This window comes from Neofelis nebulosa, chromosome 3, assembly GCF_028018385.1.
Source record: "Neofelis nebulosa isolate mNeoNeb1 chromosome 3, mNeoNeb1.pri, whole genome shotgun sequence".
NCBI classification, from domain to species: domain Eukaryota; kingdom Metazoa; phylum Chordata; class Mammalia; order Carnivora; family Felidae; genus Neofelis; species Neofelis nebulosa.
The window spans coordinates 41,684,882-41,698,030 of record NC_080784.1 but is presented as its reverse complement, the minus strand read 5'-3'; the positions used below and the strand labels follow the sequence as shown (position 1 = coordinate 41,698,030).

At 44.0% G+C, this 13,149-nt stretch overlaps 1 protein-coding gene across 9 annotated transcripts in view; it reads right to left on the bottom strand.

Annotated features, from left to right (window-relative positions):
• SLC20A2 (solute carrier family 20 member 2) overlaps positions 1-13,149 on the bottom strand; it is a 107,146-nt gene that overhangs the window by 11,120 nt on the left and 82,877 nt on the right. For all 9 annotated transcript variants that reach the window (XM_058720515.1, XM_058720510.1, XM_058720516.1 and 6 more), the window contains 3 exons: positions 11,115-11,706; positions 2,492-2,677; positions 1,364-1,448 (listed from right to left, as the gene is read on the bottom strand). In XM_058720515.1, the coding sequence (XP_058576498.1) occupies positions 1,364-1,448; positions 2,492-2,677; positions 11,115-11,706 (863 nt within the window). The remainder of the gene's footprint in view (positions 1-1,363; positions 1,449-2,491; positions 2,678-11,114; positions 11,707-13,149) is intronic.

The following is a 13,149-nucleotide window of genomic DNA, read 5'->3' as shown; positions in this document are numbered from 1 at the left end:
TTGGGAGAGTGACCTAACTCGGGAGGCCTCAGTTTTCTCATCTGTAAATTGGGAATAACTACCGATTTCACAGGGTTGCTGTGAGTATTAAGCAATACACTGTGCATGTATAAAGCCCTAAACATAGAGCTTGACTTTCTCCAAGTGCTGGGTAAGTGGCAATGATTTTTATAATGAAAATTTGTGCAAATTGAACGTTTTCTATATACTGTAGCAAAAAAAGGAAAAGAGGAAAAAACAAGGAAACAAAACACCTCTTTCCAATGAGGCTGATTCTCCATGCCACAAGGCTCCAGATTTGCCAGCTGGCCCACTTAAAATATTCCCATAAATGCCACCTGATATTTTAATATCTGAAGCACGAAGCCAATCACATTTGGTGGCATTTGTTTACAATAAACACATTGGTTGGAGTTTTTTAACTGTGTGTGAACATAGATGGCCATCTTGTCTTGGTTACTGTGGTGCCTGGGTGCCTACAATGGTGCCTCACACAGAGCAGGTACAGAGGAGTTTTTCTTGAATGACATGAACAAATGAACCAAGGAAAAATCTGGAAGTGCTTTTGCTTTGTTGGAGTATTTTTGTGTATAGGAGGCCCACTTGAGTATGTTTTAACACTCTCTCCAGTTGCTGGGCAGACCTGGGTTCCAGTCCTGACTCCTCCCTAGGTGACCTCAGATAACTCCCTGAAACTCACGGAGACCGATTCCTCTTCCTGAATCTTTCAGGTTCCTTGCAGCTCCAGCATTCCTCATTATAAGGAATTACCTCGTGCACAGCCCTGAGTTTACAGCACTTGGCAGTGATCAATATTCAGCATCACCCCTCACTTAGAATTTACTCTAAGACAATATAGGCAATTTAAGCAATCATACAAAGAAAGAGAACTGACACAACCGAGCCTTACAATTCCATTGAGATGGTTCCTGCTTATGTCTACTTCCACTGTCAACTCCCAGTCCCCTGCACTGGTTGGAACTGAGGGGCATGCCTCCATTTGAGCCTATGAATACGGTTAGCGTACACATGACTTCAATGCAAAATCCACTGTGGAAACGAGAGAGAAACAGGACAAATGGAAAGTGTGAAGCACACATGGAAGGAGTGAAAGAAAGCTCTTGCCGTACATGCACTGAAAAAGCAAAGTCTGCACCACCGAAGGGGTCCTGCTGCTGAGCACAGGAGGTAGAGAGGGACAATGTGGGAAAAGCGAATGCCCACATCCAACAATACACCAGCAGACCCAGCAGACCTTGGGATGGTTGTTTTCACAAACAACCACACACAAATCACTGCCAGCTTTTCTCAGATGCACTGGGTGGCTGTGGACGATCCCAGCAGCCCGGTGGCAGGGACCTACCTTGCAGTGTGTGGTGCTGACAGGAAGTCCGACGTTGGAGGCGATCACCACTGTGAACGCGGAGGCCAGCTCAATGGTGAAGCCGCTGCGGGAGGGGGCACAAGAGACACATCACAGGCGCTCTTTGTATCAGCCTCACTGACACCCCAGGGGTGCCAGAGTCTCACCAGAACATTCTTTGGGTCGATTGTTGGCTGCTGACTGGGCCAGATGACATTAACAGAAAAGAAACTGCTGCATAATGACAACAATTCACACTAAGACTGTGCATTATACTGTTTACAGCCCTAAATAGGCTTCTCTTTCTGGTATGTTTTCAAAAAGCACACACTGTAGTAACTGGGTCAGAAATTCCTGCTGTGCAAAAAATGCTAAATTAGTCACTTCTAAAGTGGCAGGAAAAAAAATCACACTTTCATTTCTAAAATGTGTACTTATTGCAAAAAAAAAGTGAATTTTTTTCTCAGATTGCTCATTTTTCTTCAAATCAACCTTACAAAAGAATCATTCACTAAAATGAGTTTCAAGGGGGAAAAACTTCTCACAATAAGCAGTTACAAGTCTTAGTTGTTTTCGCAAAGTTCTCCCGTAAGTCTGCACTTCACCCCTACTAGATCCGAAGAGGACACCACAGAAGGACCACACGGAGCCCGGGCGGTGGGGGTACTGAGCTACAGGCAGCCTGCACAGCGGAACCGCGAAGTGTGGTAGCCCAGAGCTGCTTCCAACCAGCAGGTGAAGCGGGGGCGGCAAATTTTCCGGAAACGCAGACCCAGGGCCCAGGGCCGTTGGCATCCCCTGGGTCCTCACGACTCGCCCTCTGGGCCTCCTGTGGGGTGAGACCAGTCGGGGGCATGGCCGGGGCCTGGCTTGGGGGGCTCCCTTCCCTTCTGTTTCCTTGAGCTTCTCTGGCTCCTGCATCCTCAGCGTCTCAAGTCCTCTCCCTCACCGCAGTGCCACCGTGGCCAGCCGAGGTGTGCGGGAAGGAGGGCGAGGACGGATGGTCGGCCCTCTCCTCACTGTGACCCCAGCTGCCCAGTGGCTGCGCTGAGGGGTTGCAGGCAGACGTTCAGGCATGGAAGAGCTGGGAAGGACAACCCTGCCGATCCCGCCCATGCTCTGGCTTACCTCGATGGTGTGATGGGGGTGAGGTCCTTCCCCATGGTCTGGATCACTCTTCTCCCCCAGACCCACAGACCCGTACAAATTCCAACTCCTCCATAAAACAGCAGCCAGACGGGGGTAACTGCTTCCTGCAGGACTGCACCTTGCTCGTAAATCAGCCACAAAGCTACCAGGGGACCAATAGCATTACTGGGAGGGAAAAGAAGATGAATGACACAGACATTGTATGTACGTGTACACAACATGCAATGACTTCCCAGGCTTGAGGAAAGCCCACCTGACTGTATTTCTGGCTCCGCATATAATCTTGTGGTGATTAAAATGATTTATTATTTTTTGTTGTGGTGGTGGAAAAAAACCATAAAAAATTTACTATCTTAACCATTTTAAGTGTATATAATTCAGTAGTGTTAAGCGTGTTCACACTGTTGTGAAATACATCTCCAGGACTTTCTCATCTGGCAAAACCCATTAAACAGTAAGTCCCTTTGCCCGCCACCCAGCCCCTGTGAACGGCCGTTTTACATTTCTATCCATGGGACTACTCTAGGTGCCTCATAGAAGTAGCGTCATTAAGTGTGTGTCCTTTGTGGCAGGCTTATTCCACTCAGCATTATGTCCTCAAGAGTCCTCCATGTTATAGCCACAGGTCACAATTTCCTCCCTTCTCAAGGCTGGACATTCCATGGTATGTATAGACCACATCTGCCTACACATTCATCTGACTGTGTACACTTAGGTTGCTCCCACCTCTTGGCTACTGTGAATGATGCTGCAATGAACATGGGTGTACAAATATCCCTTCAAGACCCTGCTTTCAATTCTTCTGGGTACATACTCAGAGGTAAGATTGCTGGATCAGATGGGAGTTCTATTTTTAATATTCTGAGGAACCTCTAGACTGTCTTCCATAGCAGCTGCACCAATTTACATTCCCACTAACAGCACACAAAGGTTCCAATTTCTCTACATCCTCACCAACACTTGTTATTTTCTGATTTTTTAAATAATTTATTCATTTTTAAATTTACATCCAAGTTAGCATACAGTGCAACAATGATTTCAGGAGTAGATTCCCTAATGCCCCCTACCCATTTAGCCCAGCCCCCCTCCCACAACCCCTCCAGGAACCCTCTGATTGTTCTCCATATTTAAGGGTCTCTTACGTTTTGTCCCCCTCCCTGTTTTTATCTTATTTTTGCTTCTCTTCCCTTATGTTCATCTGTTTTGTATCTTAAAGTCCTCATCTGAGTGAAGTCATTCTGTTTTTTTTTATAGTAGCCACCTTAATGGGTGTGTGATGTATTAATTTTTTAAAGAAGCACTGAAATATCGTAAGAAGTGGACACAAAAACTAAGTTCTTTTTTCTCTGTTTCTCTCCATTTTCATTACCAGCATTGCTACTAATAGTAGCTACCAGTCTGGGCAGCCATATCAGGTCCCACACAACGGGACCACAAACATGGTCTCTGTTAGTTCTCAAACCCATCCTGCAGTTAGGTATTGTCGCTCCCATTTTATTGATGAGGAAATGGATGCTAAAGTCGTGGCACTAGCAGGAGGCAGGACTCAGGTGCTCATGCCCTTTCTCCTCAACCTGCTATTGTCACTCAGGCCCTTGGCAGGCACATATGGATGGTTTTAGGGGATGCCACAGTTTTTTGAAAAAATTTTTAATTAAGACTTTATTCCTTTAGAGCAGTTTAAGGCGCACAGTGAAACTGAGGGGAAGGTAGAGCTTGCCCATTTACCTGCCCCACACATTCACAGCCTCACCATTATCCACATTGCCACCACAGTGGAACATTTGTTGTAAGTGATGAACCTTGGGGCTCCTGGGTGGCTCAGTTAAGTGTCCGACTCTCGATTTTGGCTCAGGTCATGGTCTCACAGTTCATGAGATCGAACTTCACAGTGAGCTCTGCACTGATATCGCAGAGCCTGCTTGGGATTCTCTCTCTCTGTCTCTCTCTGCCCCTCTCCTGCTTGTGCCCTGTCTCTCCTTAAAATAAATAAATAAACTTTAAAAAAAGGTGATGAACCTCCAAGGACACATCATTATCATCCAAAGTCCACAGTTTACATTAGAGTTCACCCTTGGTGTTGTACATTCTGTAGGTTTGGACAAATGTATAATGACCCGTAGCCATCTTTATAGCCTCATACAGAGTGTTTTCACTGCCCTAAAAATCCCCTGTGTGTATTCATCCCTCTTCCCCACCTCAACCCCTAATCTTTTCACTGTCTCCATAGTTCTGCCTTTTCCAGAATGTCATATAGTTAGACATTCATACAGAATGTAACTGTTCAGATTGGCTTCTTTCACTTAGTAATATGATTTACGTTTCCTACATGGCTTGGTAGCTCATTTCCTTACAAGTACTGAAAAAGATTCCATTGGCTGTATCACGTTTATTTATCCCTTCATCTACCAAAGAACATCTTGGTTACTTCCAAGTTTTGGCAATTGGGTATAAAGATACTATAAAATCTGTGTGCAGGTTTCTGAATGGACCTCAGTTCTCGACTCCTTTGAATAAATACCAAGGAGCATGAATTACTGGATCACATCGTAAGAGTATGTTGAGTTTTGTAAGAGCCTCCAAACTGTCTTCCCAAGTGGCTGTCCCATTTTGCACTCCCTCCAGCAACGAATGAGTTCCTGTTGCTCCACAGCCTTGTCAGCATTTGGTGCTGTCAGGGTTCCGGACTTTGGCCATCCTAACAGTTCCATAGTAGTATCTCATTGTTTTAATTTGCATTTCCTTAATGACACGAGGTGGAATATCTTTTCATATGTTTGTTTGCCTTCTGTGTATCTTCTTTGGCAAGGTGTCTGGTAATGTGTTGGGCTCACTTTTTAATTGGGTTGTTTTCTTATTTTTGAGTTTTAAGAGTTCTTTGTATATTACTATTTTATCAGTTACATCTTTTGCAAATATTTTCTGTTTCTGGCTTGTCTTCTCATTCTCTTGACACTTTCATCATGCAGAAATTTCTAATTTTAATGAAGTCCAGTTTATCTAGTAGGATTGTGCCCTTGGTATTGTATCTAAAGAGTCATTTCCATACCCAAGGTCATCTAGGTTTATTCTTGTGTTATCTACCAGGAGTGCTATAGTTTTTCACTTTACATTTAGGGTTGTGATCCATTTTCAGTCACTTTTTGTAAAGAGTGTAAGGTCTGCATGCAGATTGGTTTTTTTGCACATGGATATCTAGTTGTTCCAGCACCATTTGTTGAAAAGACTCTCTGCTCCACTGTATTTCCTTTGCTCCTTTGTCAAAGATCAGTTGACTATATTTATGGGAGTCTATTTCTGGGCTCTATTCTGTTTTACTGATTACTCTTTTCTCTCAGCAATACCACACTGTCTTGATTACTGTAGCTATATCGTAAGTCTTGATGTTGGGTAGTGTCAGTCCTTCAGCTTTGTCCCACTCTTTCAAGACAGTGTTGGCTACTCCAGGTCTTTTGCCTTTATCAACTTTACAATCAGGTTGCTGATATCCACAAAATAACTTGCTGGGACTGCACTGAATTTATAAATCAAGATAGGAAGAACTGACATCTTGACAATACTGAGTCTTTCTATCCTTGAACATGGAAAATCGATTTATATCATTCTTCAATTTTATTCGTCAACTTCGCAGAAATATTTCACTATGTGGATGGTTTTCTGTTTTTAATTTCAAATGCCACTTGTTCATTACTGGTATGTAGGAAAGCAATGGACTTTTGTATATTAATCTCATATTCTGCAACCTTGCTCTAACTGCTTATTCATTTCAGGAGTTTGTCGATTCTTTTCAATTTTTTACATAAATGATCATGTCATCTGTAAACAAAGGCAGTTTTCTTTCTTTCTTCCCATTCTGTATATCTTTTATTTCCTTTTCTTTTCCTATGCATTAGCTAGAATGCTATTCATTCAGTATAAGCTGAAAAGGAGTGGTAAAAGAGGACATCCTTGCCTTGCTCCTGATCTCAGTGGGAAAGCTTTGAGTTTTTCACCATTAAGTATAATGTTAGCTGTAGGTCTTTCGTGAATATTCTTTATCAAGTTGAGGAAGTTCCCCTTTATTCCTAGTTTACTGAGAGGTTTTATCATGAATAGGTGGTGAATTCCGTTAACTCCTTTTTAGCCTATTGATGTGATGGATTACATTAACTGATTTTTGAATGTTGAAGCAGCCTTCTTTATCTGGGATAAATATCACTTGGTCATGGGGCACCTGGATGGCTCAGTCATTTGAGTGTACGACTTCAGCTCAGGTCATGATCTAATGGTTCGTGGGTTCAAGCCCCACATCTGGCTCGCTGCTGTCAGCATGAAGTCCACTTTGGATCCTCTGTCCACCCCCCAACCCCCGAAAATAAATAAACATTAAAAATATATATATCATTTGGTCATGGTGACCAAATGGTCATGGTCATTCTTTTTATATATTGCTGGATTCAATTTGCTACTTATTTTGTTGAGGATTTGTACATCCATGTTCATGAAGGATACTGGTCTATAGTTTTCTTTTATGTTAATGTCTTTCTCTGGTTTGGGTAATAAGGTAATACTGGCCTTAGAGAGTAAGTTAGGAAGTATTCCTACTTCTATCCTTTGAAAGACATTGTAGAGAATTGGTATAATTTCTGCCTTAAATATTTGGTAGAATTCACCAGTGAACCCATCTGGGCCTGGTGCTTTCTATTTTGGAAGTTATTAATTACTGATTTGATCTCTTTAATAGGTATGGGTCTATTCAGAGTGTCTATTTCTTCTTTTGTGAGTTTTGGCAAAGTGTGTCATTCAAGGAATTAGTCCTTTTCATCTAGGTTATCAAATGTAAGGGCACAGAATGGTTTATAGCATTATCTTTTTAATGTCCATAGAATATATAGTGAACACCTGATTTCTGATATTAGTAATTTGTGTTTTTCTTAGTCTGGCTAGAGGCTTATCAACTGATCTTTTCAAAAAATTATCCTTTGGTTTCACAGATTTTCTCTTCTGATTTCCTGATTTCAATTTCACTGATTCATGTTCTAATTCTTATTATTTCTTCTGCTTACTTTGGATTTAATTTTCTCCTCTTTTTCTAGTTTCCTTGGGTGGGAATTGAGAATACTGATTTTATTTATGTATTTGTTTTTCCTAATATATGTGTTCAATGGTATAAATTTCCTTTTTAGCATCCCACAAATTTTGATGAGTTTTCCTTTCTTCATTTTTTAGTGTTTTTAAATTTTTTTTTAGAGAGAGAGAGAGAGACTGTGAGGGAAGGGCAGAGAGAGAGGAAGACACACAATCTGAAGCAGGCTGTAGGCTCTGAGCTGTCAGCACAGACCCTAATGTGGATTCTTTTTTTTTTTTTTTTTTTTAATGTTTATTTTTGAGAGAGACAGAGAGTATGCAAGGAAAGGGCAGAGAGAGAGGGAGACACAGAATCCAAAGCAGGGTCCAGGCTCTGACATGGGGCTCTAACCCATGAACTCTGAGACCATGACCTGAGCCAAAGTTGGATGCTTAACCGACTGAGCCACCCAAGTATCCCCCAATGGAGATTCTTTTTTTTTAATTTAATTTAATTTTTTAATATGAAATTTATTGTCAAATTGGTTTCCATACAACACCCAATACTCATCCCAACTGGTGCCCTCCTCAATGCCCATCATCCCCGATGCGGATTCTTAAAGCCTCTCACAGGGCTCTGAACTGAGAGTGGCGCCTGCTTAAGATAACTCTCTCTCTCTCTCTCCCTCCCTCTCTCTGTCCCCCTCCCTTCTCCTCCCCCCCCCCCCCATGCTGTCTCTCAAATGAAAAAACAAACAAGCAAAAACAAAAGCATTCCTCATTTCTGTTACAGTGTTATCTCTAGTATTTCTTTCTGGTTCTTTCTTACAGTTTCCAAGTCTCTGTTAACATTGCCCCATCTGTTCTTGCATGCAGTCTACTTTATCCATTAGAACCCTTAGCGTATTAATCATGGTTGTTTTAAATTCCTAATGTGATCATTCCAACACCCCTTTCCATTTCTGGTTCTGATGCCCGCTCTGTCTCTTCCAATTGGTTTTTTTTGTTGTTGTTGTTGTTGTTGTTGTTTTTGCCTTTTGGTATAACTCGTAATTTTTTCTTGATAGGCAGATACCATGTACCAGGCAAAAGGAACTGCTGTAAGTAGCCTTTAGTAAGGAACATGGTGGTGAAATGCAGGAGGGCGAGGAAGCACTCTAGAGTCCTATGGTTAGATCTCTGTCTTTTCATGAGCCTATGCCTCTGGACTGTGAACTTCACAAGTATTTCTCAGGTTTTCTTCTCCCCCTTTATGTAGGATAGGGTGGCTCAAGTGGGCTGCAGCTGGGTATTTCCCTTCCTCCAGGTTAGCCTGTGATAATAACCCAGCAGGTTAGGCTCCCGTTAACTAGTTTCCCCTCGGGGTTAGGCTTGTTAAGAACACAGTGCTCTGGGTACGTCAAAATGGTTACTTTCCCTCTCCCTGTGATGCGAGGGAGGAGGGGAGTTTCTCTGATTTTCACTGAGGATGAGCTAGGGCTCCTAGAGATAAAGCTGACAATCTTGTGCGGGCCCCTCCCACTGGCTCTCCCTGGAGTCTCTACTGACTTTAGGAACTCATCCTTACAGTTCAGGTTTTTCTCCTTGGCACTGGTTCCCAGAGCAGTTTCCACTCGCGAGTCTGTCCTCCCTTATTCCCTGTACATGTCTCTCTCTCGTACTAGTCTTGGGGGCAGCGGTTGCCCTGTGTCCCCGTCTCTCTTATGGCTTCAAGGGGAGCTGTTGATTTTTCAGTGTGCCCACTTTTTTACTTGTTGTTAGGATGGACTGATAAGTCCAAGCTCCTACATGCAGAAACACACACAGGCTTTCAACGCCGGGCATCTGCAGCCCTGGTCTCCCCCCCTCAGCCCACCCTACACCAAGCAGACACAGTGGAGGCTGAGCGTCAGGAAGAACTGGCTCTCAAGTCTGCTTCTCACTAGCTGTGTGATCCTGGGCAAGAAACATCACATCTCAGCTTCAGACTCCCTATCTTTGAAAGATACCACTTATGACCTCAAAGGACCGACTTAAAGTGGATTAGAAGAGGTTATAAATGGTTCAGCACTGAGGCCTGGACTATACTTCATAATCTTTTGTTAAAGGAATAGAAGCCTTATCTTCACGGTTACATTACTTCCAGAACTTGCTTTTATCAGACCAAATCTGTACTCAGAAGCCTCAAAACCAGTCCCTAAACTGCAAGCTTTAAACTCCAGTCACCTGTAGCAGCCACTGCCTGGATCCTCCTTAGGCCTGGAAATACTGTTTTGGGGTGGTTTGTCCATGTACATGCTTTTTTTAAATCTCCCCAACTGGAATTTAAATTCCAAAGAACAGGGACCCAATTCATAACACTTTGCCAGTACCAGGATCTCAATTTTTGATCAGGGGGCACCTGGGTGCTTGGTCGGTTAAACGTCTGAGCTCTTGATTTTAGCTCAGGTCATGATCTCACAGTTTGTGAGCTCGAACCCTATGTTGAGCTCTGTACAGACAGCACAGACCCTGCTTGAGAGTCTCTCTCTCTCTCTCTCTCTCTCTGCTCCTCCCCTGCATTTGTGCACACATTCTCTCTCTCAAAACAAATAAATAAAAACTTAAAAAATTTTTTTTGATCAGGAGGAAGAGGAAGTAGGGTGGTGCTGGGTGTGGGGCAGTCAAAAAATCAAGCTAGGACAGAGAATGATGCCTCAAATACAGTAATATGATAACACCTATATAACATTGAGCAGAACCCAAAATGTCCAGACCTCTTGCCTGGTGGCAAGACTTTTTAAAAAGAACAGAAATTGAATTACATGTGGTTAGGTGGTATATGGAAACCCCCAGCTATAACCTGGAGAGTCATATATCTGGGCAATAAGAAATACAACAACAGCATGTTTCCCTGATTTGGACAGAAATATCAGGCCTGCATGATAGTTACGATAATAATAATAATGAAAATACACAGATACTGATTATGTGAGAAACACCATCCTAAGCACATTAAATAAAGTATCTCACTTAATCCCCATAGAAACCCCCGAGGTTGGTACTAGTTTTACTCCCATTTTATAGATTGGGACACTGAGGCTTTAGGGCATCAAGTGACTTGTGTAGGGCTTCCCAGCTCATAGGAAGAGAGCAGAGACTCTACATATTCCAGGCTTCTGAGACCTGCTGACCTTACAGTCCACATTCTCTCCCTCCGTGGCCTCCTTGCTCTTCCTAGAATACACCAGGCACACTCCTTTCTCAGGCCTTTGCACCTGCTGTCCTGGGAATGCTCTCCTACCGATGCCCACACAGCTGGCTCCCTCAGCCCCTTCAGATCTCACTCAGGGAACCCTCACTTGAGCAGCTTAGCCAACACTGCTGTCCTCCAGATGTTCCCATCCTCCCTTCTACCTGATTTTCCCCTGCACATTTACACCTCCTGACATACTACACACGCCACCTATTTACTTGTTTACTCCTGGTGACAGGGATTTGTGTCTGTTGTTCCGTGCTGCATCCTGACACCCACAGCAGTGCCTGGTGCCCAAGCAGACCCTCCGGACATACTTGCTGGATGAAGGGATGGACTTACCTCACGTCATTGCCACCATGAGCAAAGGATCCAAAACAGGCAGTAAGGACTTGCAGGAAATGGAACAGGAGGTGGACCTCGGCTGTGTCCTTCTCCTCCTTCTCCTCTTCTGCAGGGTCGTCTCGGGGCTGGTCGGGATCCGTCAGCTCAGATGCCAGCTTCATTTCCACACCTCCCTCATCGGCCTCTATCTCGGCTTCTGCCACCGCATTGCAGTAGCTTGAGTAGCTGTCATAGCGAAGCCTCTTTTTAGAATAGGACACGGCGTCCCCCACCAGCTTCTCGCTGTCCTCTGGCGCAGATGACGAGTCAGCAGCTTTGAAGGTCGAGTGGACAGGCATTCCACAGATGGCTGCCGTGTAGCACGTGTAACTGTTATTTCGCCGCAGAAACCGGTAGTTGTTCTCCTGTGCGGGCCTCTCCTCGGGGCCCCTGTCTGAGTGAATCCTGTGCAGCAAGTCTTTGTAGAGCCCCGAGTCTTTGTGCACCGTGTGGTACACGTGCCCGTCACTCCTCGTGTGGCCGTCAAAGCCGAAGGTGCCGTTGGAGACGGGTGATTTTGCAGAGCCGTGAGTCATGGAAAGTGCCCTTCCTGAAATGGGTTAAAAAGAGTCTTATTTTCTAGCTTTTGAATATAAATCGTTTCTGTAAGGCAATATCCCTCATCCTTTATGGTGGTGATCTCTGGAAATTTGGGTTATGGGTGATTTTCAATCTTTTTCCACATGCTTTATTTTCCAAATTAACTATAAAGAGCATGCAATACAGTTAAAATGAAAAAGGGAACTTGGAACATAAAACACATGGGCAAAACTTTGAAAATGATGTTATTTAAGTTCTCCTAAAAAGCATCTTCCAGGGGCACCTGGGTGGCTCAGTTGGTTAAGTGTCAGACTTCGGCTCAGGTCATGATCTCACTGCTTGTGAGTTTGAGCCCCGTGTCAGGCTCTGGGGCTCTGTGCTGACAGCTCAGAGCCTGGAGCCTGCTTCGGATTCTGTCTCCCTCTCTCTCTGCTCCTTCCCCACTCACACGCTGTCTCTCTCTCTCAAAAATGAATAAACATTTTTTAAAAAGCATCTTCCAGAAATGACTACGGCACTCTTTCCTGTTTCTGGTAACCAATAAAGGGAGAATCTTTATAAGGAACTTATTTCAGGAAAACTTCATTCATGAGGGACAAAATCCAGTTCGCTATGAGATAGATTTGTAGGTGCTCCTTAAAGGCCAATCATAAATGTCAAAGGCAGTTATCTGTCAGATCAGCGGAGCAAAATTCATTTGCTTTCTTTGGGTCAAGTCTGAGACCGCACCTATGGGAAGTGAAAGCAGGTGCCAAGGCCCCACCTTGCAGGGAGGCGGGAAGCTGTCCCAACAGGCCTGGCAGAGGCTGGTGCTCACCCATCTTTAACCACAAATGTTACGAGACAAAAGAACCCCCAAGACGGCAGGACAGTCTTGACGTTTTTTGAGGTTTCTGTGATGCTACACTAGGCTTTCTCTTTATGTCCTCCATGTGGAAGGCATGCTTAGCAAGCTGGAAAAGCCAATCTTTGGCAACCAGGAAACTGCAACATGGAAGACGCAGGTGCAGTTGACTGAGCTGCAGAGAGGTGGTGTGTGGGCCCTGGCGCCGTTGATGAGACTATAAACAGCTCTTGGAAGAAAATCACAGGACCAGAGTGAGCTTGCTCTGTTGACTGCATGGTCTTCTGAGACCTCTTTAGCCCCTGGACTACCCCAAAACATAAAACTGAGGGACACTTTTGTGCATTAAAACCTAACCACCCATGGGGCGCCTGGGTGGCTCAGTTGGTTAAGCCTCCAACTTCAGCTCAGGTCATGATCTCGTGGTTCACAAGTTCAAGCCCCGAGTCAGACTCTGCGCAGACAACTCAGAGCCTGGAGTCTGTTTCAGATTCTGTGTCTCCCTCTCTCTCTCTGCCCTCCCCCACCCACACTCTGCCTCTTTCTCCCTCACTCTTTCTCAAAAACAAATAAACATTAAAAAAATTTTTTTTTTAATATATAAATAAA